The sequence below is a fragment of the Zootoca vivipara genome, chromosome Z1 (genome assembly GCF_965207765.1).
Source record: "Zootoca vivipara chromosome Z1, rZooViv2.hap1.1, whole genome shotgun sequence".
In the NCBI taxonomy this organism is placed as follows: domain Eukaryota; kingdom Metazoa; phylum Chordata; class Lepidosauria; order Squamata; family Lacertidae; genus Zootoca; species Zootoca vivipara.
This window is the reverse complement of record NC_142583.1, coordinates 3,479,747-3,506,260: the sequence shown is the minus strand read 5'-3', so window position 1 is coordinate 3,506,260 and position 26,514 is coordinate 3,479,747. Positions and strand designations below refer to the sequence as shown.

General features: G+C 45.6%; 1 protein-coding gene across 3 annotated transcripts in view; it reads right to left on the bottom strand.

The window, feature by feature from the left end:
* The window catches only part of SLC2A9 (solute carrier family 2 member 9), a 68,970-nt gene that overhangs the window by 36,872 nt on the left and 5,584 nt on the right, over positions 1 to 26,514 (bottom strand). Inside the window, exons 2-6 of one of the 3 annotated variants that reach the window (XM_060279063.2) lie at positions 23,854 to 23,939; positions 13,494 to 13,592; positions 4,614 to 4,774; positions 1,383 to 1,507; positions 992 to 1,137 (exon numbers count right to left, since the gene is read on the bottom strand). In XM_060279063.2, the coding sequence (XP_060135046.2) occupies positions 992 to 1,137; positions 1,383 to 1,507; positions 4,614 to 4,774; positions 13,494 to 13,592; positions 23,854 to 23,931 (609 nt within the window). In that variant the 5' untranslated portion in view covers positions 23,932 to 23,939. Of the gene's footprint in view, positions 1 to 991; positions 1,138 to 1,382; positions 1,508 to 4,613; positions 4,775 to 13,493; positions 13,593 to 18,612; positions 18,926 to 23,853; positions 23,953 to 26,514 lie in introns of those variants that run through there. The other 2 variants (XM_088657455.1, XM_060279066.2) reach the window with 2 other exon arrangements.

The following is a 26,514-nucleotide window of genomic DNA, read 5'->3' as shown; positions in this document are numbered from 1 at the left end:
GGCAACTCCTAATCTGATTCAGACATTTGTTGCACTTCAACTGCTTTCCACACTTATCATTTATAGTTGGCCGGAATAGTTGCTGTTTGCTCCAAAGGTTTTAAGGGTGAATTTGCAGCTGATGGCCTGCACTTTCGGTCACATGCCACTGTTACTGGGGATTCCCTTTCCCTGCTAATGGCAGGTCGCTCCCAAACTGAGAAAAGTTCTGTGGCTGCTGTCACACCCCTTCATAGCTGCCAAGTCTCCCGTATTCCCTGGGAACCCCCCCGTTTTTCCAGCTGTTCCCAGCCGAAAAAATGGATTTTTTTTTGTTTTTCCCCAGTTTATTCTGGCGCGGCGGCCATTTTGGAACTGGGCAGAGCATGCTCAGAAGCAACTTTTGATGCTGCTTTGCCCAGTTCCAAAATGGCTGCAGTGCGACTTCTGGTGCGGCGGCCATTTTGGAACAGGGCAGAGCAGCATCAAAAGTAGCTTCTGAGCATGCTCCGCCCAGTTCCAAAATGGCGGCAGCGCTACTTCCGGTCTGCTACTTCCGGTCCAGTCCCTTATTTCTCAGGCTGGAACTTGGCAGCTATGCACCCCTTACGCGCCCTCATGTTGCTCTAGTCAGTAGATATTGAACTTATGAGCACATGCGTGGGGATAGCTCTTTTGCAGCTTTCTTATTTACTGTTTGCCTAGATTGCAGAATTCTATCCTTGTGGGAGTTTGGAAATTGGAAGAGGAACTATGTGTCTTTCTGAGCTATGGAGAATCTGGTTATTGGGATAGATTTTTGTCTGCAGCTGAGGACTGTTGTCATGGACAATACTTTGTCTGGAGTGCTATCTGCCTGTATCTCTCCCCTGAGCTGAGCGTGCCCTGGGATCCCTGCATTGCAAAGGGGTTGGGACCTGGTGACTCTCGGCTGCCCTTCCACCTGTGCAATTCTAGGATTCTAACTCAGCTTCATTACAACAGTAAAAGTGCAATTCAGAATATTACAGACCTTCCCAAATATCTCAGGTAGTCCTAAAACTTGTCCACTGAAGACGCCGACGCAGATGAGGATTGCTGTAATTTGCCCTAACGAACCACGGATCTGTGTGGGTGAAATTTCACTCAAATACATAGGGAGGGCACTCAGAGATACACCTGTGAAAGGGGGCAGAAATAAAAGACAGCTTTTCAGTAAAAGAAGTTTAAAATCTAAAATATGATCAAACATTGTTAAAGCTACTATCTTCATATAGGTAAGTAGGAAGATATGAAACACGTTATATATTTTAGCAGTATTTAAATTCAATCTCGGCAAGTTCAACTGAAATATCAGGCTCTGGGGTAACAGGGTTTGCTCAGAATATACTTGGCGTGCAAATACAACAAATACAAAATCATACCTCCATCAATGCCCATTATGAATCGGCCCAGAATAATCATTTCAAGGACTCCTGCCAGTTGAGCGAATGCCATCAACAGGGCAGCCACAATGGCAAACACATTATTTAGCAGCAGCGTACGCTTCCTAAGAGAAAGCAACATGACATGTTTGCAGCATCAGATAAACAGCAGCTTTTCACAGGCATAGTCAATTACATGTGTGATTCAAATCCTTCAGTAGCAATTGCAAACAAGACAGAAGTCAAAGGTGCTTCATGCGATATACCGAAGATGCGCTAAACAGGCATTCTTCACTGACTCAATGGACAACAGCATAGCAAGGGTGAAACTACATGCTGCAAGAAACACCTGTCACTCGGCAAAATGTCAGGTCCTTCCTTCACCCTCTTGCACATCTGCTGCACCTAGAACAAGTCTTGATGACCTCAATCTGCATATTTGTCCACACTGCCATCACCAGCATCTGCTAGCATGGGAGGAGAAAACACATGGCACAGGGATATCTGGATGGGGCAATGGTGTACTCAAGAGATCGTGGGCGAGCTCAACACAGGACGGCATTTTGGGTGGCAGCCCCATGTTTCTGTAGTGCATCGTTGTGCCTTTAAAGACACAGCTGATTCTTCAGTGCAAGGCAGCTGCACCTACGAGCTCCAGGAACTATCCAAACACAGGCACTGAAACAGCTGAAAAAAACCATGCACTTCAAAGAGACCGTTATGCGGCTAACAAAGTACATAACATGAAGTACGGTTTGGCCCTTTGTGAACATACTCCAATGTGCATGTTTATTAACTTAGATGGAAAGATGCAGCAAGCCATCAGTCACAGACAGATCAATTGGGTCTTGCTAATATACTTCAAAATTGTGGGATGGAACACTGGGACAGACAAGTCACAACAGTTCCTAGAGTGTCCACTAAGAGGGACTCACCTGGGGGAACACCTGACTAAGTTCCTGTTCCTCCAGATATGCAGATGAGATGGATTAGCAGGGAGACAAAAGCCCCTAGCCAGCAGCCATTCTCTCTCTTAGCCTCCTCTCCTTCAATGGGAACACATCTCCAGAGAATCTCCAGTTAGGATGGTTCTCCCTCTTGGCCTGCTGCCAAGAGAGAGACCAGATGGAGCCTCACTTTACTAAGTAGACTCCAGATGTACATATATGTAACTTTTCTACGTAAACCTGCCTTTCTGAGATTATGCTGTTAACTCAGGATGACATGTGAGTAAACTATCTTATTTTAATACTATTGTGTCGTGTATTTCTTTTAAGAGGGACAAAGGGGATTTGCCAGGAAGTATAATATTGAAGTATAATATTGTTGCAGAGGTTCTAACAAACCTAACGCTCACGCTTTGCTGCGCACAAAAGGGGAATGTCACTCTGCTGATATTGGAAGCTTGCTAACACAAGCTTGGATAGGATCTATCTAATAATATATCCTAATCCACATCCCTAACATTCCCACAAAAATCACCTGTAGATTCGAGTGTACCTTTTGCCCACGACTGACTACAAAGATATGAGTATTTCAGTACCAGGTTGAGGATGTAGGATGTATGGTTTTAGATCTAGACAGTTTTTTGGAAACAACTCTTCTTCATTTATCACTATGTGCAGAATTTGTCACCGTGCTGCCCGACGGTTCACCACTATGTTAGATATCGGACTGGAAATGCCGTCATGAAAATCTCTCACAACGACTCAGCTAGGCATTTGGAAACTCCAATGTTATGCAGGTGCATCCTTGAGCGAAACCATACTGGCTATTGTTCCCTGTTGATTTCAGTGGCAAATCAAGGTGTGTTGCTCCATAAAGTGTGAAACGGCCTCACTCGCTATCTGAACAGGGGGTGCAGATCCTATGCTTTGCATTCAGAAGGTTTAATCCTGACATCTCCAGACACAGTTGGACACAGATAAACTTTGTTAAACTAGATCAAGTCTCCCTGATTCAGTTGAAGGCAGCTTCATATATTCAGATGACACATTTCCAAAGGTGATTTCCTGATGTTCCAGCAGGGAAGTGGTCAACTGAGCATCTTCACACAGACATACACAATATGACAATGTTCAGTGCAGTATGAAAGACACAGCACAAAACATGAAGCTTTCCACTTTTGCACTATTGGTAACATTTAAATGATAAAAAATTATCTCATTACTGTACTATCAAACCTTTATTAGGCATTTTACAAATAGAATCGCAAGAAAAAGAATCACATACAAAAGTATTTAAAATGCATACAAAGAGGCAACAGTAAACTGCATATACTAATTGTATGTGTGTTATAAAATCTGAGCTTTCTTCCTATTAAACTATTCCTTGAGACACTGCTGCCAAAAACTCAGCTACTCCCACAGTCACCTTATGATCAATGTCAGACAGGCAGAATCCAACATTTCCACCATGCTGCGGTGTCAGAGCACCCAGAAGGGGGGACAACACACATTCACGCAGCATGCTGTGGAGTGGACAATGAAAGAGAATATGCTCTACACTATCCGGCACATTCAGAGAACATCTACAGTATCTCTTGTCTCTGGGAGTGTTCCGATATCTACCCCTGACAAATGCCGAGGGAAATACATTCAGTCGGGCTAGCATAAATGCCCTACGTTGGGCTGGGATTATTAGCTTTGTAATATAGTTGACCCTATTATCTAAGATATTTAAATCATAGAACATGGGGGGGGGGCAAACTCTATTTGCAGCTGCCACAATGTTTTGTCTTTCAACATCCTTTAATTTGATTTGGACATTGTGGAAGATATATTGCTCACTTGAATTATACAAGGGCTCCAGCTCAATGCCTATGGATCTAATTTTGTTTTCTAGGAGTTGGTACCATCTAGATTTATAAGAGTCCTTGAGCAGGTCAGAGAGCAGACTTGATGGTGGGCAACAGAAAATTATCTCATTAATAAGACCAAATATCAAAGAAGCAGCATGACCATATAGAAGGGGGAATCATCCTATTTTGATTTTTAAAAAAACCTCATTCATTTCTTCATATAAGTTATTATTACTAGGTGTCAATGTAACCATGACTGTTTGATCTTGAGAAGTACCTAGATTACATTTTGAAAGGCAAGAGTCTTGCATATAGAGTTCTGAAGTAAAAAGAAGTGCAAAGGAAAGCATTTGTTTTTCTTGCCTTTGATTCATCATATTACAAAAAAGAAAGAAAGAAAAGGAAGTCACAAGACACATTTATTTGCTTACCGGCCAAAATACTTGACAGCTGGAGTAACAATTAAAGCCCCCACAAGCCCACCAATGGCAAAAATAGAAACAGATATAGTCCAGAGCAGGGTGACCGTTCCTTCTGGCATGGATTGGTTATATCTTCTTTCCCAAGTTTCATTGTAAAACTTCTTTACAAACTACAAACAACAACATTTAAAGTGATTAGAACCATGATGTTCAGTACAGATTAATATCATTTGAAATCTACCATTTAAAATTTTAGGTCAAGTTTGTTTAAACTGATACTTTCATTTTTAAAAATTTCAAGTTATATTTTGTGTCCTTAAAAACAAGAACTAAAACCAGAGTTTAATACAAACTAATACCCTGTTTCTCCTAAAATAAGACATACCCATAAAATAAGCCATAGCAGGATTTCTAAGCATTTGCGCAATATAAGCCATACCCCGAAAATAAGACATAGTGATAGGCGCAGTTCTGGAGGGCCCCAAGGAAGAGGCAAGGCTGGACGCGTAATAAAAAATAAGACATCCCCTGAAAATAAGCCACTGTGGGGTTTTTTTATAGGAAAAATATAAGACGGTGTCTTATTTTCGGAGAAACACGGTATATTGGTGCACACAATCAATGAGCACAGGGCATAGTTGGAGGGCTCTTTCCACATGACCAAGAATCCTGCCAAATGAAAAGTCTGCAGTCACTAATGAACACGGGCACTATGTGTGTTCTGATGACTGACATTTTGCCAGCTCTTATTGACTGTATTAAGATTGTGCTTTTTTTCCTACAACGCTTAATGGAAGTGGTTTCCAAAGGCTGATCCTTGAGCAATAACGTGCCAGAGCTCTTTGTGAAGCTGCCAGTTATCTTGTGTTTAACAATACAGTCCAATATTATAGTAAATCATTTATACTAATGAATGATCCTGGCAATGCACGCAGGGTGGCAAACCAAACAGCCATTTACAATAGCATGGTGCTATTTGCTATTTTGCGGTATTTCATGAAACTCACAAGCTCCATACTGAAAATTAACAAATCACGACTTTTATGAGCTGCCAATGTTTGAAACTTCTGTCCCCTAAGAGCGACGCTGATGGTATCACTCCCACTGCTTGAAGGTTATAGTCTTGAAATTGTTCCAAAATAACACCCGGGATGTGCTGATAGGGGTTACGTAATTACCTGGAACTGCCTGGGCTGACATGAGTTATAATCCAAAAAACAGGTTGGCAAAGGCTGCCCTTGGGAGTGGCTTGAACAAATACTTTTGGATGCCCCCATTTCACTTCCAGACAGAAAAGCACTCATTCCCTCAGGTTGCTACTGGAGGGAATTGGGGCTGCTCTTGGTAGCATGATAAGATCCCTCCTCTTCAGGGAGGGGGGAATTTGCGGGCGGGACCCGCTCTACGCACCGAGCAGGGGGGCGTGTTTGGCCCCCTGCTCTACCTATACCTGCTGCCGCGCTCAGAGCCCTGGCTGGCCAATAGGGCCAGCCTGTGGGCGGGGTTACCTGCTTCAAATGAGCGCGGCACCCTCCAGATCGCCCCTTTTTGCGCTGCTCCTCATCGGATCTCCCGCCCACCCTCCTTTTAGGTCTTCCCTTAGGGTGTTCGCTTTGACCTTGCTATGGACTTTGGTTGGTCGCCTTTGGTTGCCCAAGGGGCCTGGTAGGAGTTTTTTATCCAATTGGCTAATTGGCAGCGGCCTCTTGGTTTTTTCGCCTACCTCATAGCAATTCGTCAAAACTTCTTCAGTATTTGGCGGTAGGCATTGGAATATGGAGTCGTCTGGTGTGTTCGAGGACTGGTTGTGGCTCTTATAGGGGTATCCCCTTAAGGGATCCGGCAGTCGTGGATCCCGTCCAACGCCCTGCTGGTGGCTAGGGCCATGGCACGACCCCCGGTGACACCAGGGGGAGCTTTCAGTTGTATTTGCATCAACAGGCTCCTTCCTTGGGGTGTTAACCTGATATGACCCCCCCCCCCCGCCGAGCGAGGTGGAGTCACGCTTGCTAGCGAGTCCAATGCCTAAGCCAATACCTCTCACTTGCTCTAACCAATAAAGTTGTGGCCTTATTCTACCCATTAACTCTAATACCATGTGTCACTGTGTCTTTATTTCTCGCGGGGGCGGGTCCTCGAACCGCAAAAGTACCTGTTTCTTACAGCCACCTAACCTGCCACGATTCTACAGAAGAGAGGCCGAAGAGATCACCTGCTCAATGTACTACTGCCAATGTTTACTGGATAAACTATTGAAGCATGTAATGGATTTCACCAGCAAGCAAAGTGCAAGTAATGGGGTCAAAGGTGCGAGATAAACACAACTGCACCATGACTAATTCCAGCTGAATAATAGCAAACTACTGTATACTATATGCTACTATCAGAAACAGCTGGGCATGCAGAACCCGGCACGCTGCTTCTGGCAGGTATGTGCTAAGCTTTAACTGCTGTGATGCAATGCTAGACCGACTGATTTCCATCTGAAAACCCATATGCTCTCAATTTGTTTCCAAACAGCAGGCTACATTTCCTAGGGAAGATTCTTCCCAAACCAGATGCTCGCCAGCTTCTATCTGCATTCCCCCAGGCGTGAGTTCAAAAGTTGCTCCGCGACCTTTTTTTGATGTTCAGAGCCAGCAAACCGAAAATGGAGCCGGACTGCTGGTACTTCTGGAAAAGGTTGCAGAGCAGCTGTTAAACTGACCTCTGAGAGAAAGCCAACAAGCTTGGGAACATCCCGTTTGGCTCCCAGGGTCTGAGGGTGAAAGTGGTTTAATTGCTTAAATGAGGATGGAGTAAAACATAAACCACAGGTATACAGCAGAACACAAGAGCCAGTCAAAGAAGCCAAAAACACAGAGGAAAAGGTGTATGTCAGCTAGACATTGGGAGAGGGACGCCACTTCCAGTGTTTCTATGCGAACGCTAGAAGCCTAGGTAAGGTAAAGGTAAAGGGGCCACTGACCATCAGGTCCAGTCGTGTCCGACTCTGGGGCTGCGGCGCTCATCTCGCTCTATAGGCCGAGGGAGCCGGCATTTGTCCGCAGACAGCTTCCGGGTCATGTGGCCAGTATGACAAAGCTGCTTCTGGCGAACCAGAGCAGCGCACGGAAACGCCGTTTACCTTCCTGCTGGAGCGGTCCCTATTTATCTACTTGCATTTTGAGGTGCTTTCGAACTGCTAGGTTGGCAGGAGCTGGGACCAAGCAACGGGAGCTCACCCCGTTGCAGGGATTCAAACCGCCGACCTTCTGATCAGCAAGCCCTAGACTCTGTGGATTAACCCACAGCACCACCTGGGTCCCAGAAGCCTAGGAGTCATTGCCATTTCAACGATGGCCTCCAATTTTATTGTTGTATTTTACAAGGTGCTATATTTTATGGAAGTGGAAACCACCCGATGGTTTTGATAGGCAAAGGGCAGGATAAAAACGAGTGAGTAAATAATAAAGCAAAAACAAGCATCTAAGCCAAGATGGGAGAGCTGAATAATTGTTTTTAAAGGAGAACGTAGATAGGGTAGGCATTAAGTGAAGCCTGGTGGACTGCAGAGAGCCAATGGGTATGAAATCCATAGGAAGGGCAGGAAAGGACACACAGGAAGTGATGTCACTCCATACATCCAGTAGAATATAGCATCATTGAGGTTAACTAGAAATCTCCAAAGCAACAGACTCTGCCACAGGAGCAATGAGGGTGAGAATACGAGGCCCAAAGCAGAGCGAACTCTTCTATCAATTCTCCTGGGTAGCCATGGAACTACTGAGGCTTCCAGAACGAGTGCAATTTGCAGCAATAAGATCTGCTAAATCAGCTTCCATAGCTGCAAGTTTGAGAACACTATATATTAAGCACCTGTTGAAGGGTCTGTCAAAGGACCCTTTTGCCCACTAATTTTTTTGGGGGGAGGGGGGTGTCTCCTAGGCATAGAAGCAAACCTGGAGCTCCTGGATGAGCCAGTAACTATGGGATAACCCATCTCACAAATTGCCTTGTAGGTCGTTTGTGTCTTCACTTTTCCTATGGGAATGTTCACATTTCTACTGACTGGGTTTATGTGACACTAAAATCTGCTTTTCCACTAAAGAATAGTAACACAAAAAGGGTTTCCTAAATCCATTACATGCCTTTTTACTGTTTTATTTGGAAGCATCATGGGTTCTGGGTTATCCCATTCTCCCCTGTCTTTTAACTCCTCTTCTGTGTCTATGCCCCCCTTCCACCCAAACTCAGCCCTCCCCTCCTCATTTATTTTCCACTGTTGCTGTTCTTCATTCCGGGGTACAACTTTCTCTCCTTTCTGTGCGGATTGACCTGGAAATCTCTTTGTACCCAGGAGTGCCAGAGACTGAGTTGTTAGTTGTGCTGGTCAGTAAAGGTAGCAAGCTGGCTTTTCCTTTATTGATTGGGGGGGGGGAGTCTGTTCTGGGGCAATGACAGTCCCACCCTCTGCCAAAAGCACATGATGTACTATTCTGCTGCCTACGAGCCACTGTCACAATCTGCCAACAGCTTCACCACCAAAAGCAACTCACAGCAGATCCACTGGTGCCTGCTTCTGTAACCGCAGAGAAATACCAAACCTAGAAGTTTATCTTCTCCTTTAAAGGAAGAAATTATGCAGCCGAATCTCCCAGGTTTGGGGAAATCATGGGGTCAGCATACCTGCAAGTGCAATGGATGAGTCTCGCTGTAGGAAAACCACCTTTTTACAACGGCAATGGCATCTGCCCTGCCAGGGATTTCCTCCTCCTTAAAAAGAAGCAATGTACTCACAGCAAACCACTTGCGTGGCTGATAGAGCTGATAGCAGGGCAAGATAAGTGAGGCTGATTGCTGAAACCCATTTTTAGCTAGACATGGAAAGTAAGTTTAATCAGAGCATAGTAGCAATCTAACGGTGCCATGAAAATATGTGGGGGAAAGAGAAGGAAGCAGAGTGCATATGTTTTCTTTATTTCCACCGGAAGCAGTGATAGAAGAGAAGGGCAGGGGGTTTTATGGGACCTGGGACTTACAAAGGATCCATGGGTGGGGATTTTTTCAATGAACAAGATGACTCTAGATCCAAAATCCAAACAGGCAAAATGTGTGGTCCTAATACAACTGAATGTGAGAACAACAAACAACCCACGTAGGTATGGAACCATGGAGAAAATGGCTACAATGCAAAAAAAAATGGATTTGGAAAATGTGGATTTTCAGGTGTGGTACAGCCGAGCCCTATCTTAATGTTTTTCGATTTTCAGAGCTGCCACCTAGCACGGGGGCTGTAATATGAATGCTCACAGGCACCTTGCTTCCACTGTGGTACATGCACACACCAGGGAGCCAATAACTTTCACAGAAGCAGGTAAAAATAGCTGCTGCCAGTACACTGTGCTGCAGCCTTGAGATCTTTTGGTACCATGCATAATCTAACGCAGGCATCCCCAAACTGTGGCCCTGCAGATGTTTTGGCCTACAACTCCCATGATCCTTAGCTAACAGGACCAGTGGTCGGGGAAGATGGGAATTGTAGTCCAAAACATCTGGAGGGCCGAAGTTTGGGGATGCCTGATCTAACGCCATTCGTCAGGTGATCATATGGCCCAGCAGCTGGCAGGCCATTTACATCATTTGATAATGATCTCTCAGCCCAGAATTGGAGGGGAAAAGGGCAGCACATGAGAGATAGCTATGAATGTACCCATCCACTCAGAACATCAAAGCCTCATGACCCTGACAGATGCACGACTGATCTCATCCACTGTGACACAGTTGAAGCCACCACCATGCACCTTCTTTCTGCTGTAGATGGTAGGATTGCGCATAGAGAAAGCAGGCAGATTCCACACCATCTAGACAGAGAAAGATGGTAAGAAAGAATTCTCCTTTTCTCCATCTGGGTGAATGTGGGAGCTCCTGCTTACACCTGCTAATCCGTCAAGACTCATTCAGGCCGGCAATCACACAGCCAATACCCAGAGAGAAGGGCCTTGTTTGAAATCAGAATGAGCTTGGGGAGGGGAAGAAGTTGTGGCCACCATAAGACACAGGCGAGTGCTTTGTGGGAGGGGATTTTCCAGCTCAGCTGCCCTCAAAAGCCTGGTGCTGGCTGTCCTACAAGATCAGCCTTGTCCAGATAGCAGAATTACACACACACACACACACACACACACACACACACCACAGTCATGTGGGATAGCATCACGAAGGAACACAGAGGGGAGAGACTTTGTCAGGCAAGGCCTCCTTCCAGCTGCCTTGCTCCACCCTCTAATCTCTGCTTCTCAATTTGTATTATTTTATGTACTGTGGCTTGCTGTTGTTTTATTGATTGTTTCTTCAGCTTGTAAACCGCCTTGAGTATTGTAAGATAGAAAGACGGCATACAATATTAAAAATGATGATTATGATGATGTAGTTTAATACATCTATAAAGGGGATAGAGAGGAAAAAAATCCCAGAATATTTCTTTCTGCGTCCAATTCAGGGTGTTAACAGATAAAGCGCTAAACAGCTCAGCCTCCAAATATCTGATGGAGCTTCTCTTCCTATTACAGGCTCACTCTAGGGCTTTCTTTCTCCATGGTGGCTCAAAACCTGCGCAACTCCATCCCTAGAGTGCTGCAACTGACACCAACTGCTTATGACACACTATTTACCCTGCCTTTGGATGTGAAGCATGATTATTATTCATTGGCAGTCAATGCATTGAGGTGGAGTCCCAACAAGAAAGAATTACTGTTTCTGGGGTACAGGGGGCGGGCAGGTGTGGGGGACTCCCTGGTCCTGAATGGGATAACTGTGCCCCTAATGGACCAAGGGGGGGTCATTTTGGACTCACAGCTGTCCATGGAGGCACAAGTCAATTCTGTGTCCAGGGCAGATGTCTACCAGCTCCATCTGGTACGCGGGCTGAGACCCTACCTGCCTGCAGACTGTCTCGCCAGAGTGCTGCATGCTCTGGTTATCTCCTGCTTGGACTGCTGCAATGCGCCATACATGAGGCTATTTTTGAAGGTGACTTGGCAACTACAATTAATCCAGAATGTGGCAGCTAGATTGCTGAATGGGAGCGGTCCCTGGGACCATATAGCAACAGACCTAAACCTACATTGGCTCAAAATCTGTTTCTGAGCACAATTCAAAGTGTTTGTGCTGACCTTCAGTCCCCTAAATGGCCTCAGCCCTGTTTAAACCCCCATCACTTAGTCCAGACACTGAGATCCAGCTCCGAGGGCCTTCTGGTGGTTCCCTGACTGAGAGAAGTGAAGCTACAGGGAATGTGGCAGAGGGCCTTCTAGGTGGTGGCACCTGCCCTGTGGAACGCCCTCCCATCAGATGTCAAAGAGAGAAACAATTCTACGACTTTCTGAAGGCAGCCCTATATAGGGAAGTTTTTAATCTTTGATGTTTCTTTTTTTATATATATCTGTTGGAAGCCACCCAGAGTAGCTGGGGCAAACCAGTCAGATGGGTGGGGTACAAATATGATGATGATGGTGATAAATATTATTCTTTTTTCATAGTTTGATTATTATTTTGTGATTGTCTTTTCATTCATGTAACTTGCCCTGGGGTGTAAGAAATACCAGAAATAAACATACAGTGGAACCTAGGTTGTCGAATGCTTTGGAAGTCAAACGCCGACAACCCAGAAGTGAATGCTTCTGTTTTCGAACACGCCTCGGAAGTTGAATGGCTTCCGAGGTGCGTTTCTCCATTTTTTCAAGGGATTTTGCCAACCAGGGCCGGCTCTAGGTAGAGTCCCGGTGGCGCGGGGCGCCAGGGTGCCGGGCCAGTAGGTGGGGCACTCCACGGTGAAGCCGCGCAGAAGCCATGCTGTGCCCTGCGAGGGCGGGGGCGCCAGAGCGATCTCCGCCCCTCAGTGCCAGGGCGCCCGACCTGCTCGAGACTGCCCTGTTGCCAACCGTCCATTGAGCCTCAGTTGTTGAACGTTTCGGAAGTTGAATGGTCTTCTGGAACGGATTATGTTCGACAACCGAGGTTCTACTGTACTACAATGTTTCTAAACATGTGAAATGTTGCGGTTATATTGCCCACTACTGGACTTAGGCCATGGTTCCTTTTAATTACAAAAATAGAAATGAATGAATGGCTACAACAAGGTTTAAGGTTTATTTAGTTTTGAATATTAGAAGATATTCGGTATGATGCAAAGTAATCAAGGATAAATTAATCATAAAACTATGCTTGTTCATTGTCAAAAGTCCAAGAAGTGATGTATTGCAATTTTAACTCCTTTTACAGATATTTGTGGAAAAAGCTAATTACTCTACTACAATCATCTCACTGGGGCATTTAGCTAATTTTGAAGTGGCTTTTCTCCCTTGCAGGTTGAGACAATCAGGTGACAATCAAGTCCACAATTTTTTTAGCAGCTGTCATGAAAATAAGGGCCACTATGGTACTTAAGACTCAAATTTGTATAATGGTTAACTCGGTAACTTTCTAAGTTTGATGTGCTATGTACGTACGGTGGGACCTCGACTTACGAATTTAATCCATTCCGAATGCACACTCGTAGGTCGAAAGCTTCGTAAGTCGAGTTTCCCATAGGAAAAGCAGTTTCCCTTGGGAATGCATTGGAAACGGAAAAATTCGTAAGTCGAGGAAACCGCATCTAGCCGCGAACGGGTTTTCCGTTCGGATGTCGAAAAAATCGTAAGCGCGCAGCCACTTTTTCTGCTCATAAGTCGAAAACGTCGGGTGTCGAGTACTTCGTAAGTCGAGGTCCCACTGTATATAAATTGCAGTGGCTGGTGGTTGATAAAGTAAGATTCTGTTTCTCCATCAAACTAACAATCCCATATGTAGCAAGTGAGATTGCACCACATCGAGCCAACCTGGACTTAGGTTTTAGAACTTTTATTCACTCACCACTGTTGGAGCATTCACCACCGAAAGATTGTATCCGTAGAGGAAGGAGGACCCAAAGGCTCCAGCCAAAGCAGCAACAATGAGACTAGCAGACCAGTCCTAACATGAAAAAAGAAAAATGGAAATGGTTGAAATATTGCAAATCAATAATAATAATAATATATTTATATGCCACCCCATCTAACTGAGTTGCCCCAGCCACTCTTTTCAAAGGAAAAAGAGGAGAGCAGGTGAGGTCAAATCAAACATGGCTTTTAATAAAAATCTTCTTTACAGTTTTTACAACAAAGGATGCTTTAAAACCCAGACTTTGGTACGAGTACCATATCTTTTGAGCACTGTTTGTAGAAATAAAGATTGGGGGGGGGGAATACCCTGCCAAATTTTATGAGAGCTATAACTAGTACAATAAGAGATCATCATTTTAGAATAAGCATCTGTATTTAAAACAATATTATATCTTATCTTAAACATAAATTCTTCCAGTTACAGGTAGGTAGCCGTGTTGGTCTGAGTCGAAGCAAAATAAAAAAATTCCTTCAGTAGCACCTTAAAGACCAACTAAGTTATTATTTTGGTATGAGCTTTCGTGTGCATGCACACTTCTTCAGATACCAACCCTAAATTCTTTCAGTTAACTGAAATATTCTGGCGTAGCAGGTACTGAAAATGTCTTCTTAAAAATGTTTGCACAAGCATATTATGTAGGGATGTTGCTCACTGATCAGCCTTTAAACTGAGAAATCAATCAATCAAACAAGTAAATCCATTTAAATAAATTTGCATTCATTTCCACTTCCTGTCGCAGTAATATAGCTGACCCAAATCAGCTTCAAACAGATGTCCTAAACTAGCCATTTCACTCATTAGTTGGTCCGGTCCCCACACGTTAATAAACAAGACCCGACTCATGTCCTGATCCAAGTTTACGACTTCTGGGTACGCATTATTTTAAGGAACACATTGGTAACATCAGCAACTTTTGATCAATGTGCTCTTGGGAATTTCTTCAAAATTTGCAAATCCCAACCTGGCCATGCCATTTTCCATAGGAGTATTGGCAAAATGCCCTTGGAACCTTTCCACAGTCCCACAAGCTGCTGTGGTTGGTCAAAGTAAGCTTTTATTAAACTACTAACTGCACCCTGCCACGCGTTGCAGTGGCCCCTCCCCCCCATTGATCGGCATATCCCTGTGACTGTTTTGATCCCCCTTCCTGTACCCCCTCCTTCCCCCACCCCTCGATTCATCCCTGTGACTCCCAGCGGGGTCCGGTCTACCTCTGATCTGGTCCAGTCTGTTTGGTGGTAGGGGAGGAGGCGGGTATCCCGGCCTCCGTTGTGTAGGCGTTGGCGGTGGGGTCTAGTTTTTTAAAAAACAAACAAAAATCCAGGGTTTTTTTACCTGTCCTAGGTGAGTTCTATCCAATGTAAGTGTATGGAAACACTCCCGTAGGGGAATGTGAGGTTGTGAGCAAATTTGAGAACAATCAGGTAAGCGGTTTCGGAGAACATTGTGCTTTAACAAACATGGACCTCCTTCTACATTTTTATATATATAGATGAATTAATTAAAGAAACACAACCACTTTTGAACTGTCTCATAAGGTTGTGTCATAAAGCACCAAGGGAACCAGTTGGCTGAAGGGCAGGATAAAAACGTGTTAAGTGCTATTTAAAAATGTGTAACTTTCTCTCAATGAGTAGCTAGACAGCCTAGAAAACATGCCCACACCTGTTTGTTTTTTCTAATCCACTGTCAAGCATTAGAGCAGACTCCCTGAGAGTTTCAGATTAGAAATTAGATTTTGACTGTGCTTCATCCTCTCATACAGATTTTCTTAGAAGTATTTTTTCAAGGGTTTAAGAAAAACAAAGCAGCCATTTCCAGTGAGCTGCTAAAAACTGTGACGGTTCCTTCTCTCATCTTCACTTTGGCTATGTAACAGCTCAGCTTTCACCAGTTTCCTGGCACCTGTCCATTGCAGATCAGTTGGGCCGACCTAGTGTCATGGTGATGGATTTGATTAAAGTGACAACAGAGCAGAGTTCTGAAAAGTCCATAGGTAATGTATCTGGTTGGTGGTAACCATGAACTCAGCATACTGTGTTTCACCAAGCCTAAAGTCCAGATTTTGTGCTAATAATAGCCTGTGATAGTTTGTTAGCAAAGCACCAACACTGGGTGTTTGAATGCATGATATATATACAAACAAACAAATAGAAGACAGATGGAGGGCGAGATTGATACCTTAAGATGAGCCCGTGTTTCCATGGCACAGACAAAATTTAACAAACCTTGAAGGATTGTTGTAAGGCTAAACTCACTTCTCCACATTCTTCAAAAGATGCAGAGGTTCCAATTAAACAGTACTTGTGATTGACAACATCCTTTATTTTAATCAGAAAAGAACTCTGTCACTTAAACAGGGCACAAAACTTTGTTTTGATCAGCAGCATGCTGCCATTTTTTATGTTCTGACAACACATGTTCTGACAACACATGGGATTGAGACATGTGCCACATGGCTAGGCCAGACCCCTCAAGAAACAGGAAGAGCTGGTTCACCACCTGAAGTTGGTCAGCCACTTTGAACATGACATAGCAAAACCAGAGTCAGAAGGACCCCAAACTACAAATCTGGGTTGTTGTTTTGAGAGAAGAGCTATGCAGTTCAAAACAATCTGAACCACTGTTCCTGGGGAAGTCCTCTTCGCCACTCAGATAACTCTGAATTTTCTGAGTAATCACATTATAGAAAGGAGCGATCTGCATGCTACCTGCATATTGATAACAATGCACTCTAAAATTGCTGTTCAATCTCTCCCAGCACATTCACATCAACGGGAGATAAAAATGATCTCTGTGGGACATCAAAAGTCAAGGTGTTGAGTGGAAATCTCTCACTGCCACCAACAATCTAGGAAGCATGAGGAGAACCATAAAACAGAGCACCCAGCAAGGCTGTCAAGCAGGATACCATGGCTGATGGTACCAAATGAACCCTGAGAGGTCCAGCAAGGGATGCAGTCCACTTGCAGAGTTTCTGGTATAGATAATCTAGGGCAGCCAAAATGGTCTCCAGTCCAAATCCAAGCCAGAAGTCAGATTGGCTAGATAATATGCAGAAAAATATACAACACTCTGGAATATCCAAAGCATTCGAAATACACAATGTTGATAATCCTTACAAGCAAAACCTTGTAACTTCCCATAACCAGAGCGGGGAGAAAGAACTTGGAACAGGAGCAGATGGTGTGGTGAGGGGAGGTGCCAGCTCTCACTTGACCTTATCCTGGATGAGAGGGGGACAGGGGCAAGGCGGTGGGAGGTGCGCTGTGATGACCTCCTCCCACCACCCCTTCTACCTTCTGGTAAGCACCAGAAACATGACCGATCAAAGGTCAAGTGAGCACGGACACCCCACCATGCTGCCTGCTTGGAAGAACCAGAACAGAAGAACCGAGGCTTAAAGTGATCTGATTAAATACTGTTAAAATAACGTGCTGTTTTCTGAAATTTAAAAATAAGGGCCCAATGCTTATCAATTATTGAAGTTTCTTTGCCCTCGTTGCCCAGGCACTACAGGTTCATTCATAATACAACCTGCACATATAAAGGGGCTTTTATTTTAAAAAATAAACTGAAAATTTGGGGAAGATACCTGGAATCTCCCTGAGCCCTCCCCCCCCCAGCTGTGGCCTTGCATGTGTGGGGCTCAGAGAACGGTTGTGTGCACAAGCCAGCTAGAGAGTTTAAGGCTCATCATGATTTGAAGGGAGAACTTCCTAGCTTATTCCTTTAACCGCTGATTACAAATATGCACTCTAGATTCAAAGAATTACACACACCCCCAAACAAAATTCTGGAAACTGTAGTTTGCTAAATTACAGCTCTGGAACGGCAGCTCTGTGGGGGACAAACAATAGTTCCCAGGATTCTTGGGCTTTAAATATATGGTGTGTGCACATGTTACACCAGTAATTGTCAAAATTCTGCAGGGGTAGATGTATGGTACTGTTTCTGTTCCTGCATGCTATGCTGATAAAGACATAAAGACCAGAGATAATGTATATCAAAAGCACACTTTAAAGCAAGACGTGCAAAATACTAATTCCTCCCCGCCCCCAAAGGTTTACAATGTTCAGGGTCGGCCCTAGTCTGGGGAAGCCAACTGGGCTCTTCTTGAGGCTGCAAAATGTCTCTGGCTGGCATTGGGAGAAGCAAGCATGAACCTGGAGGGATGTGCTTAGCTGCAGCTCAAACATAAGTTCTGAGGCTTCTTTTCAGCCGGGAATGACAGCTAAAGGGTTAAGTCTAGGGCTTAGTGGAGCACACAGGTAGAGATTAAAACTGGTGGGAGGGCAGAAAAGAGCAGAGAACTTTCTCTGCCTGCTCTGTTTACACTTCCTCTCTCTCTGCCCCTTCGGAGAGGGCTAATAATAACCACCCAGCTCATTTCGATACAGTTCTCCTTGGGCGATAGTACCCTGTGCCGGGCAGTAATTTTAGCTCTGCTATCCAACAGCTGTTGCGCCAAAGCTCTTTGGAAAGGGAAGAAGTCCGCGGTCTGCAGGGCTCTGGTGCAAGTCCCGCTGCCCCCTCTGAACGTTGCAGAAAAGACAAAGAATTCCTGGGCACTTGGAGCCCTGCGCCAGCCCCACTCCCCCCAAAACGAATGGGAACCAGCCAAGAGCCGGGCTGGCGCAGGAGGAGTCCCTTGGGATCGCGCCTGCTTTTTGTCTCTGGGGATTATTCTGTGCAAGAATCTCCCCATTGAAACGCGCGCGCGCAGCCTTGAAAGACTGGTTGTGAGTGAAGCTGGCATCTGAGTGCGTGCAAAGCGCACTTTCCGCAGTACCCAGAGAGGTATCCAGAAGAACAGAGAGGGTAGCCGCGCTCTCTCCCCACCTGCCACCCATATGAAGCTGGCGCCGCAAGTGCGTCTTTTCCGCGCCCCGTTCCGCGTTCCCGCCCGGGGAAAGGCAAGCGCCAGGCCACCTCCGCGCGCGCCCTGGGCGAAAACCGCGTTGCGCGCGGGCTGGAGCCGCGGAAAAGCCACGTGGAGCGCAGCCCATACCAGCCCAGCCCGGGGCCGCGTGGCGGCGGGGCTCCTTACGTTTCTCCTTCCTCTCTGGCTGCCCGTTCGGAGCAACGGGTCGAGATTGGTCATGCTGAGGGCGGCGCGGGGCCTTCTCCTCCGGCGCGCCCGGTGCACATGAACAGCGGCGGCGGCGGCGGCGGCGGCGCCCCGGTACCTGCTTGGCTGTGCCAGGCGGGCGGGGCGTTGCAAAGGTGGAGCGAGGCGAGACGCCTCCGGGCCCCGCGGCTGAGCAGCCCGGGGAAAGCGCCAGGGGAGGGAGCGGCCCTGCACCGCCTTCTCCGCCAGATCCTGCCAACGCAAATTCGGAGCGACGCCGGAGTGCAACCGCACAGCCACCGGGGCGCAGTCGGCGGCAGCTGCTCGCTCCCCGCGGCAGGCATGGGGGTGGGGGGAGAGATGCTTTGGAAAGGTATAGAGGGCGGCGAAAGGGGGGCTTCCCCCTGCCGTGGGCCGCTCAAAATAGCTTTGACTAGTTGCTGCGGAGCCACGGAGAGGGGTAGCAAGGTCACCCTAAATGTCGTCGGGCTTATTAGAAACCTTCTAGAGTGGGTTGCAAGGGGTGTGTGTGTGTGTGTGGATGGATGCAAGGAAATCCCCGTCCACGAGACCGGGTGCGTCGGAGGCACTTTGCTTATTGCCTGCCGCTTCCCTTCTGTGAAAGAATCCGATTGTTCTCGAGCACATGGCTTCTCAGCATGTTATGCAACGGCTGCGCTGCGTCATGTTACGTCCGATTAAGGAAAGGGGGGAAAAAACCCCACACACTTGTTTTGTGCACTGTGTAATGTTCTCAAGTAATGTCTGAAGGGGCAACATCTTCAGGAGCCAAGGGGGGAGTACATCGGGGAGTCCGGCATCGTCACTCTTGCAGGTTAGCTCCAGCCTGTTTGGCAGGAGGGATTCAAGCGCATACCAAGACTTTAGGCTTACATGCATGGCCTGTTGCCCTAGCCTAGTGCAACAAGTCAGCTTTAGAACATGAATTTTGCAGTTTGGAAAGCGGTGGGGAAAGGCACCGAGGGAAATTTGGGGCAAAAAAAGGTTAACAGGAAGACATGCAAATATCCTAAAAGCAAAGCCAGATGAATGGTGGATGAATGCTCATGGCCATGAATGCCCCACATAGTAAGCACCTCTTTGCACCCAGTGGCCTGTCAGAGGAGACTGGATGTGAACTGGGACTTTTTCACTTGTAAGCTTCAAATGGGTTTATGCCACAAATCAATCTATAAAACTGATTTTAAAATGTTGGTTACAATGTGGACACAACTTTTCTTCTTGCTCCCATTAACAGTGTTCACATATATGGTAACACAAACACAACAATCCAGCTACAATAGGGGAGCTTTTAGTTTAGGAAAGGTATATTTTTTGTACTTTCTGCAATTTCAGTTTTTACACTGTGGGGCCAGATTTGAATATTTTGAAACTATATCTGGTCCAAAATTCAACAGTGACCATGGAATCAGAGTGGTAGAGTTGGAAAGGATCCCAAGGGTAAGGTTACCAGATTTTTTTTCAATGAATCCGTGGACACTTTTCAACTTCAGTAGGAATGATAGGATTTTGTCAGGGGACTGATTTGTAAATCTGGGGACTGTCCCCGGGAAACGGGAACATCTGGTAACCTTACCCAAGGGTCATCAAGTCCAACCCCCTGCAGAAATGCCATAGTGAATCTGCAACAGCACAACCAGACACCTTCCTCTGCCCCAGCTGCAGCAAAACATGTCTCTCCTGTATTGGTCCCTGCAGCCACAGCAGGAGGTGTAACTCTCCAATGGTTGGATTTCACCCCCAAAGGTGTACTCCTCCATTGTCTCCCAAGACAGGTGCCAACAGTAACAACATTACTGAGTCCTGACCAGAAGAGGCAAGAGAATTCAACTCTTTGTGTGTGACACACACACACACACACACACACACACACACACACACACAATCCTGCCACATCCAGCTATAAAAGACTACAGTCGTACTCCTGAACACCTGGGGAGTCAAACGTTCCAGCTCCTGAATGATCAAAAATCGGAAGTGAGTGTTCTGGTTTGCGAACTTTTTTGGGAAGCCGAATGTCTGGTGCGGTTTCCGCTATTGTTTCCCGCGCACCTGCACAATTGGGAACCAATCAGTTTCCGCCTTGCTTTCAGAACTTTTCAGAAGTTTAACGGACTTCTGGAACGGATTCCGTTCATCTTCCGAGGTACACCTGTAATTTGGTGTGAGGGGGAGTTCGCGTTACAAGCTTGTTTTCAGCCCAGAAAACTAACACAGAGGTCCTAAAAGCATAGGCAATCTTGCCAAACCCTGGATTGGATTGTTTGACATTTTGCAGTCATTTCTAGAGTTAAGGCAGAGTGGAATGAGTGCATGCCTGATTCTTTCAAAGTTTTCTAGCAGCGCCAAGGTGTTAAGGAAGACTTAGAATGATTTCTGGCAAAAATTTGAAATGAAAATTTTCAAAGAGCGTACTATGAATTTTCACATTGCAAAAGGAACCATACTAAAATGCTTTAATGGCCCCCGAGGGCAAATCTGTTTGACACACCCTAGACGAGTTGTGTAACTGATGGTGTTGAGACATGTGATGCTCAAAGGGATTCTTCCTCTTTAAAGTTTCACATTCTAAATTAACAGATTATAAAATGTGAAGAGTTTACATAAGAAAACTCTGTGATACGCAACTTCATCTTATAGCCACTTGCACTCAAAATCATTCATTGTTTCAGTTTCTAATTCCATCTTACTCAAAATATATTTAGCAGTAACAATTTTAGTGGTTGTGCATACATGCAACAGCTTCTTTTTCCATACAGGCATACCTCATGTTACGTCCGCTGCGGGTTACGTCTTTTCAAGTTACGAATGCGCCGAACCCGGAAGTCCCGGAACGGGTTACTTCCAGGTTTGCTGCATGAACAGAAGCGCCGAATTGTGTCACGCACATGTGCAGATGCAGCGTTTTCATGTTGCGAACGGGCCTCCGGAACGGATCCCATTCGCAACCAGAGTTACCACTGTATACCGACCGATTCTAGAATAATATTAAAAAGTCAACACTCTTTCTGCACCTTTCTCCCCCTCATATCTTTCATAGAACACAGAATTCCCTCCCCAGGCCTCTCCAGAGTCAGACATCACGATTTGTTCTCACCCTGTCACTGGGCTGCGTATACATATTCATGCTTTTGACACCATTTGTGCCCACGAACCTTTTGTGGCAGCCATATCACTTTGTTTACAGTAGGTGAATGACCCATAGTTTCCTACTAAAATCGTGTAACTTTTCATACAACAATTATTCCGGGTGGGAATAATTCCCCTCCAGGTAGCAAAAACAGTAACTTTGGAGAAGGTTTGCAGAACAACTAATAAAGCACACTGAAGTGCGGATGGTCCAGTATAAATCCATCATTGATGCTCTTTTGCCATTTTCTTTCTAGCAAAGTGGAAAGAATAGATAAAGCAGTCCTTCCTGGTCAGTCTTGCACAGACTTACTTTGCTGCCTGGATACTGTTTTGAACAGTGCGAGTAAACTTCAACAGACTCATTGTTGATAGAGACAAGCAATTGCGAGAAGAGTGGAGAATATTTGCAGAAGGGTCCCTACCCCCAAGAATTCTAAATTGTCTGCAGTGTTCAGCTTTGTGTTGAAAGCAAGCAACACAAATCACCAAGGATCATAAAGGTAAAGGGACCCCTGGCCATTTGGTCCAGTCATGACCGACGGGTTGTGGCGCTCATCTCACGTTATTGGCCGAGGGAGCCGGCGTACAGCTTCCAGGTCATGTGGCCAGCATGACAAAGCCGCTTCTGGAGAACCAGAGCAGCGCACGGAAACACTGTTTACCTTCCCGCTTGGAGCGGTACCTATTTATCTCCTTGCACTTTGACGTGCTTTCAAACTGCTCAGTTGGCAGGAGCTGGGACCGAGCAACGGGAGCTCACCCCTTCGCAGGGATTCGAACCACCAACCTTCTGATCAGCAAGCCCTAGACTCTGTGGTTTAACCCACAGCGCCACCTGCGTCCCTTCCACTGAGGATCATATTCTGAGCCAAAAAAAGGATAACCCTCAGTACCATTACTGGTTTTGAAGCCAAACCACAAATTCTCCATGGTGTTTCGGAATCAGCCCTTTTTCTTCCTCCGCAATACCTTCTGGTTGTAATGATTTATTTCTGTTTGCATTATTTATGTCGGGAGTGGTTTTTCCCCTTAAGATAGTTTGCACAGCAAATATCCAGAGGTCCACAATTCTGCTCACCATAGTCTGTGCCCAAATGACCTCTAGCGTATATGACAAGCCTCCATCTCTTGCCACAGCTACAAGACTGTGGACACTGATCATTGCCCCAGCCCAGCCTCCCTGACCTTGTGTTCTGTTTTGAAAGTGCAGCACAAATCAAGGATAACACACACACAGAGAGAGAGAAAGAATTGCAGAGTTGGAAGGGACAACATGGGTCATCTAGACCAACTCCCTGCAATGTAGGAATCTTTCGCCTCATGTGGGGCTCGAACCCACTACGCTATGTCATATCTCACCATCCAGGTTTAAGATTCCATCAAAGAATTCTGGCTGTGCAGCCAATACAAAGAAGATCAAGGACACAATCCAGTTCCTCCTCTCCTAGTGCCCAAGGTATGTAGACAAGCTGGAATCTATTGGACTACTCCAATCAATCACAGCAGCCCTGGACGCTGTACTGTGTTCCCATGGTCCATGAGGCCACTGGTAGTCCAGCTCCTGTGTCTGCCAGCTCTCACCTGCCCTTCCTGGCAGCCAAAGGGGGAAGCTGCATCAGTACAGTACAGTTGCAGATGAGACTCTAAATTTGCAAGTGTGTATGAAGTCACATCCACACCGATGCATTTAAACCAGCAGTCATGTCTTACTCCCAAAGAATCCTGAGAACTTTGTCAAGGGTGCTGGGAATTGCAGCTCTCTGAGGGGTCTCCTCACAACACTTGGCACCCTTAATAAACTATAGTTTCCAGGACTGTGGGGGTGGGGAAGCCATGACTGTTAAATGTTCAGTGCAGATAAAACCAAAATATAAGGGACACAAGGAAAAAGTTGAGAGCTTGGCAAAATGAGCACAAAACCCTGAAAAATCTAATCCATCCATTGTATAATATTTGAACTTAAAGAAATTGGCCATTATCAATAACTGCATCTCTTTGCTTCTAAACCGAGTGTACCATTAACACATTTAAGTACTATATTTCAAAGTGCAAAAATGCATGACTTACCACTTTCTTCTTCACTGCAGGAATATCTTTAGTTTCACCATTACTTTTCTCTTTGATCTTCTCTCCATCAATCTCCATTATGTTTTCTGTTGAAGACATGGAAAAGCTTTTGCAATTAATTCCCTTAAAATCAGCCGGCAGATATACCGCCACATGAGGAGATCTGCAAGTCACATCAATTGCTGGAGGTTATTTAAAAATGTAAAAATTCAGAATAGAATAGAAGTTTTGTAGAGCAAAAACCTCACACAAGTAGCACCGTCATTATAAACCACATCAAGGAATGGCATCTTTCAGGACCCTGTGGGTCTTGACTTTCATTTCAGGGGGAAAGGGGAGATTTATCTACATTTATAGATGGGGGAAAATAGTGCTATTTTACCTTGCCTGATATTAGAACATTGGACCACGCAGACACAGAAAGGACCACATTTCCTGCAGCTGCTGACCAGAAGAAGGAAATTCAGCAGCTGGAGCTTGTCAATTCCCTTTCCTAATGAACTATTAAAGATGCAGGAACTAGCTGTTCTTCAAGGGCTAAGGAAACTGAATGCCACACATTGATTTTAATTAACCAAATCTTCTATCGGTGTTTCACTGCAAGTCTCCAGTTTTTATGTAAGACTGGTGTGAGGAATCGTTGGCCTTCCAGATGTTGCTGAATTATAGCTCCCATCATCCTTGGTCAGGCATAGACACACTCGGCCCTTCAAATGTTTTTGACCTACAACTCCCATGATCCCTAGCTAACAGGACCAGTGGTCAGGGATGATGGGAATTGTAGACAGTCCTAAAACATCTGGAGGGCTGAGTTTGCCTATGCCTGTCCTTGGTCATTGGCTGTGCTTGCTGGGGCTTATAGGTGTCATTCAGCAACATCTGGAGGAGAAAAAGCTCTCCACACTTGCTGTGATGTACGGTATTAACATTGGGATACTTGTGTGTGTATAACAGCAGCAGTTTTCAATCAGCGATTATGCAGAGTACCAAGAATTTTGATTCATATCCTAATGAAGCAGTGACACATTTCTTTGCAAAGGAAGAATGCTTCATACAGTCAAAACCCCAGCAGGAATTAAAGTTGGTGGCTCTAATTACAATGCTGAAGTTGTGTTGAAGCCAAGATGGCAGCGCTGTTCTTCTGGAAAGGCAATCAAACATATGCTCTCAGAGCTGCCCCAAAGCTGTTACAAAATGGTGCTTAAGATTCATTATTATTCTATGGGATGGGAATGCCATCCAGGCCAGTCTCGAGCAGGTCGGGCGCCCTGGCGCTGAGGCGCAGAGATCGCTCCGGCGCCTCCGCCCTCGCAGCATGGCTTTGCCGCGCCATGCCCTGCCTGCCGGCCCGGCGCCCCAACATCCTGCGCCACCAGGACTATACCTAGAGCCGGCCCTGATGCCATCTGTGTAACACTTGAGAGATCCAGCCTATGGATATTCAGTTTAGTTCTGCACCAACCTTTAGCACCCCAAACTTTATTAGCCAGATTAAATGGCAATATTTATGTATATAATACGCTTGCTGTCTTCAAAGATAACATCCATATTATTACCAGGAACTAGAAAATTTACCAATTAGCACCTACAGTCAACCTCAGTTAATATTACAAGTTCTAGCATGATCTGCTTTATGCCACAGTTAGGATTTCCTGTTCTCCTATCCCTTGCCCTTTAAGCGAGAGGTAGAGGCACTGTATTATATTCTCTTCCACTGCCATTAACGGGGCTTACTGTGTCTGCCTGGATCTGCCTCCCCCTTCACATTGCTCCTTCCCTGCAGTATGGATTTCAAATCCCACAGAGACCCAAGGCTGCCTGTACCAAGACTTCTTCGCTAGGTGGAGCTGCCACATTCTGTGTGGAGCTTCAAAGGAAGAAACCAAAAACCAGCAATGGATATTTCAGTGTCTATGCCAATACTTTGGTCACCTCATGAGAAGAGAAGACTCCCTGGAAAAGACCCTGATGTTGGGAAAGATTGAGGGCACAAGGAGAAGGGGATGACAGAGGACGAGATGGTTGGACAGTGTTCTCGAAGCTACGAACATGAGTTTGACCAAACTGCGGGAGGCAGTGCAAGACAGGAGTGCCTGGCGTGCTCTGGTCCATGGGGTCACGAAGAGTCGGACACGACTAAACGACTAAACAACATGCATTGTTAGCATATTCTAGAACAGGCATAGGCAAACTCGGCCCTCCAGATGTTTTGGGACTACAATTCCCATAACCCCTAACCACTGGTCCTGTTAGCCAGCAATCATGGGAGCTGGAGGCCAAAAACACCTGGAGGGCCGAGTTTGCCTATGCCTGTTCTAGAAGTACTTTAAGCGCCAACATCTTTAGAACAGCCCTTTGAAGGCAGCCCTGTTTAGGGAAGTTTTTAATGTTTGATGTTTTATTGTGCTTTTAATATTCTGTTGGGAGCTGCCCAGAGTGGCTGGGGAGACCCAGCTAGATGGGCAAGGTATAAATAATAAATTGTTATAATAATGATGATGATAAAACACCTTCTTAAAGGGGACTTCTGCTGGACACCCCGGAAAGCCACCAGCCCCCGTCAGCACTGGGCTAGCTAAACAACTTGTCTGAAGGAAGCTTCCTAGAGTCATTGAGTGATAACTTCTTTTTAGCACTTTGCACTGCCGAGTCACAATGGCT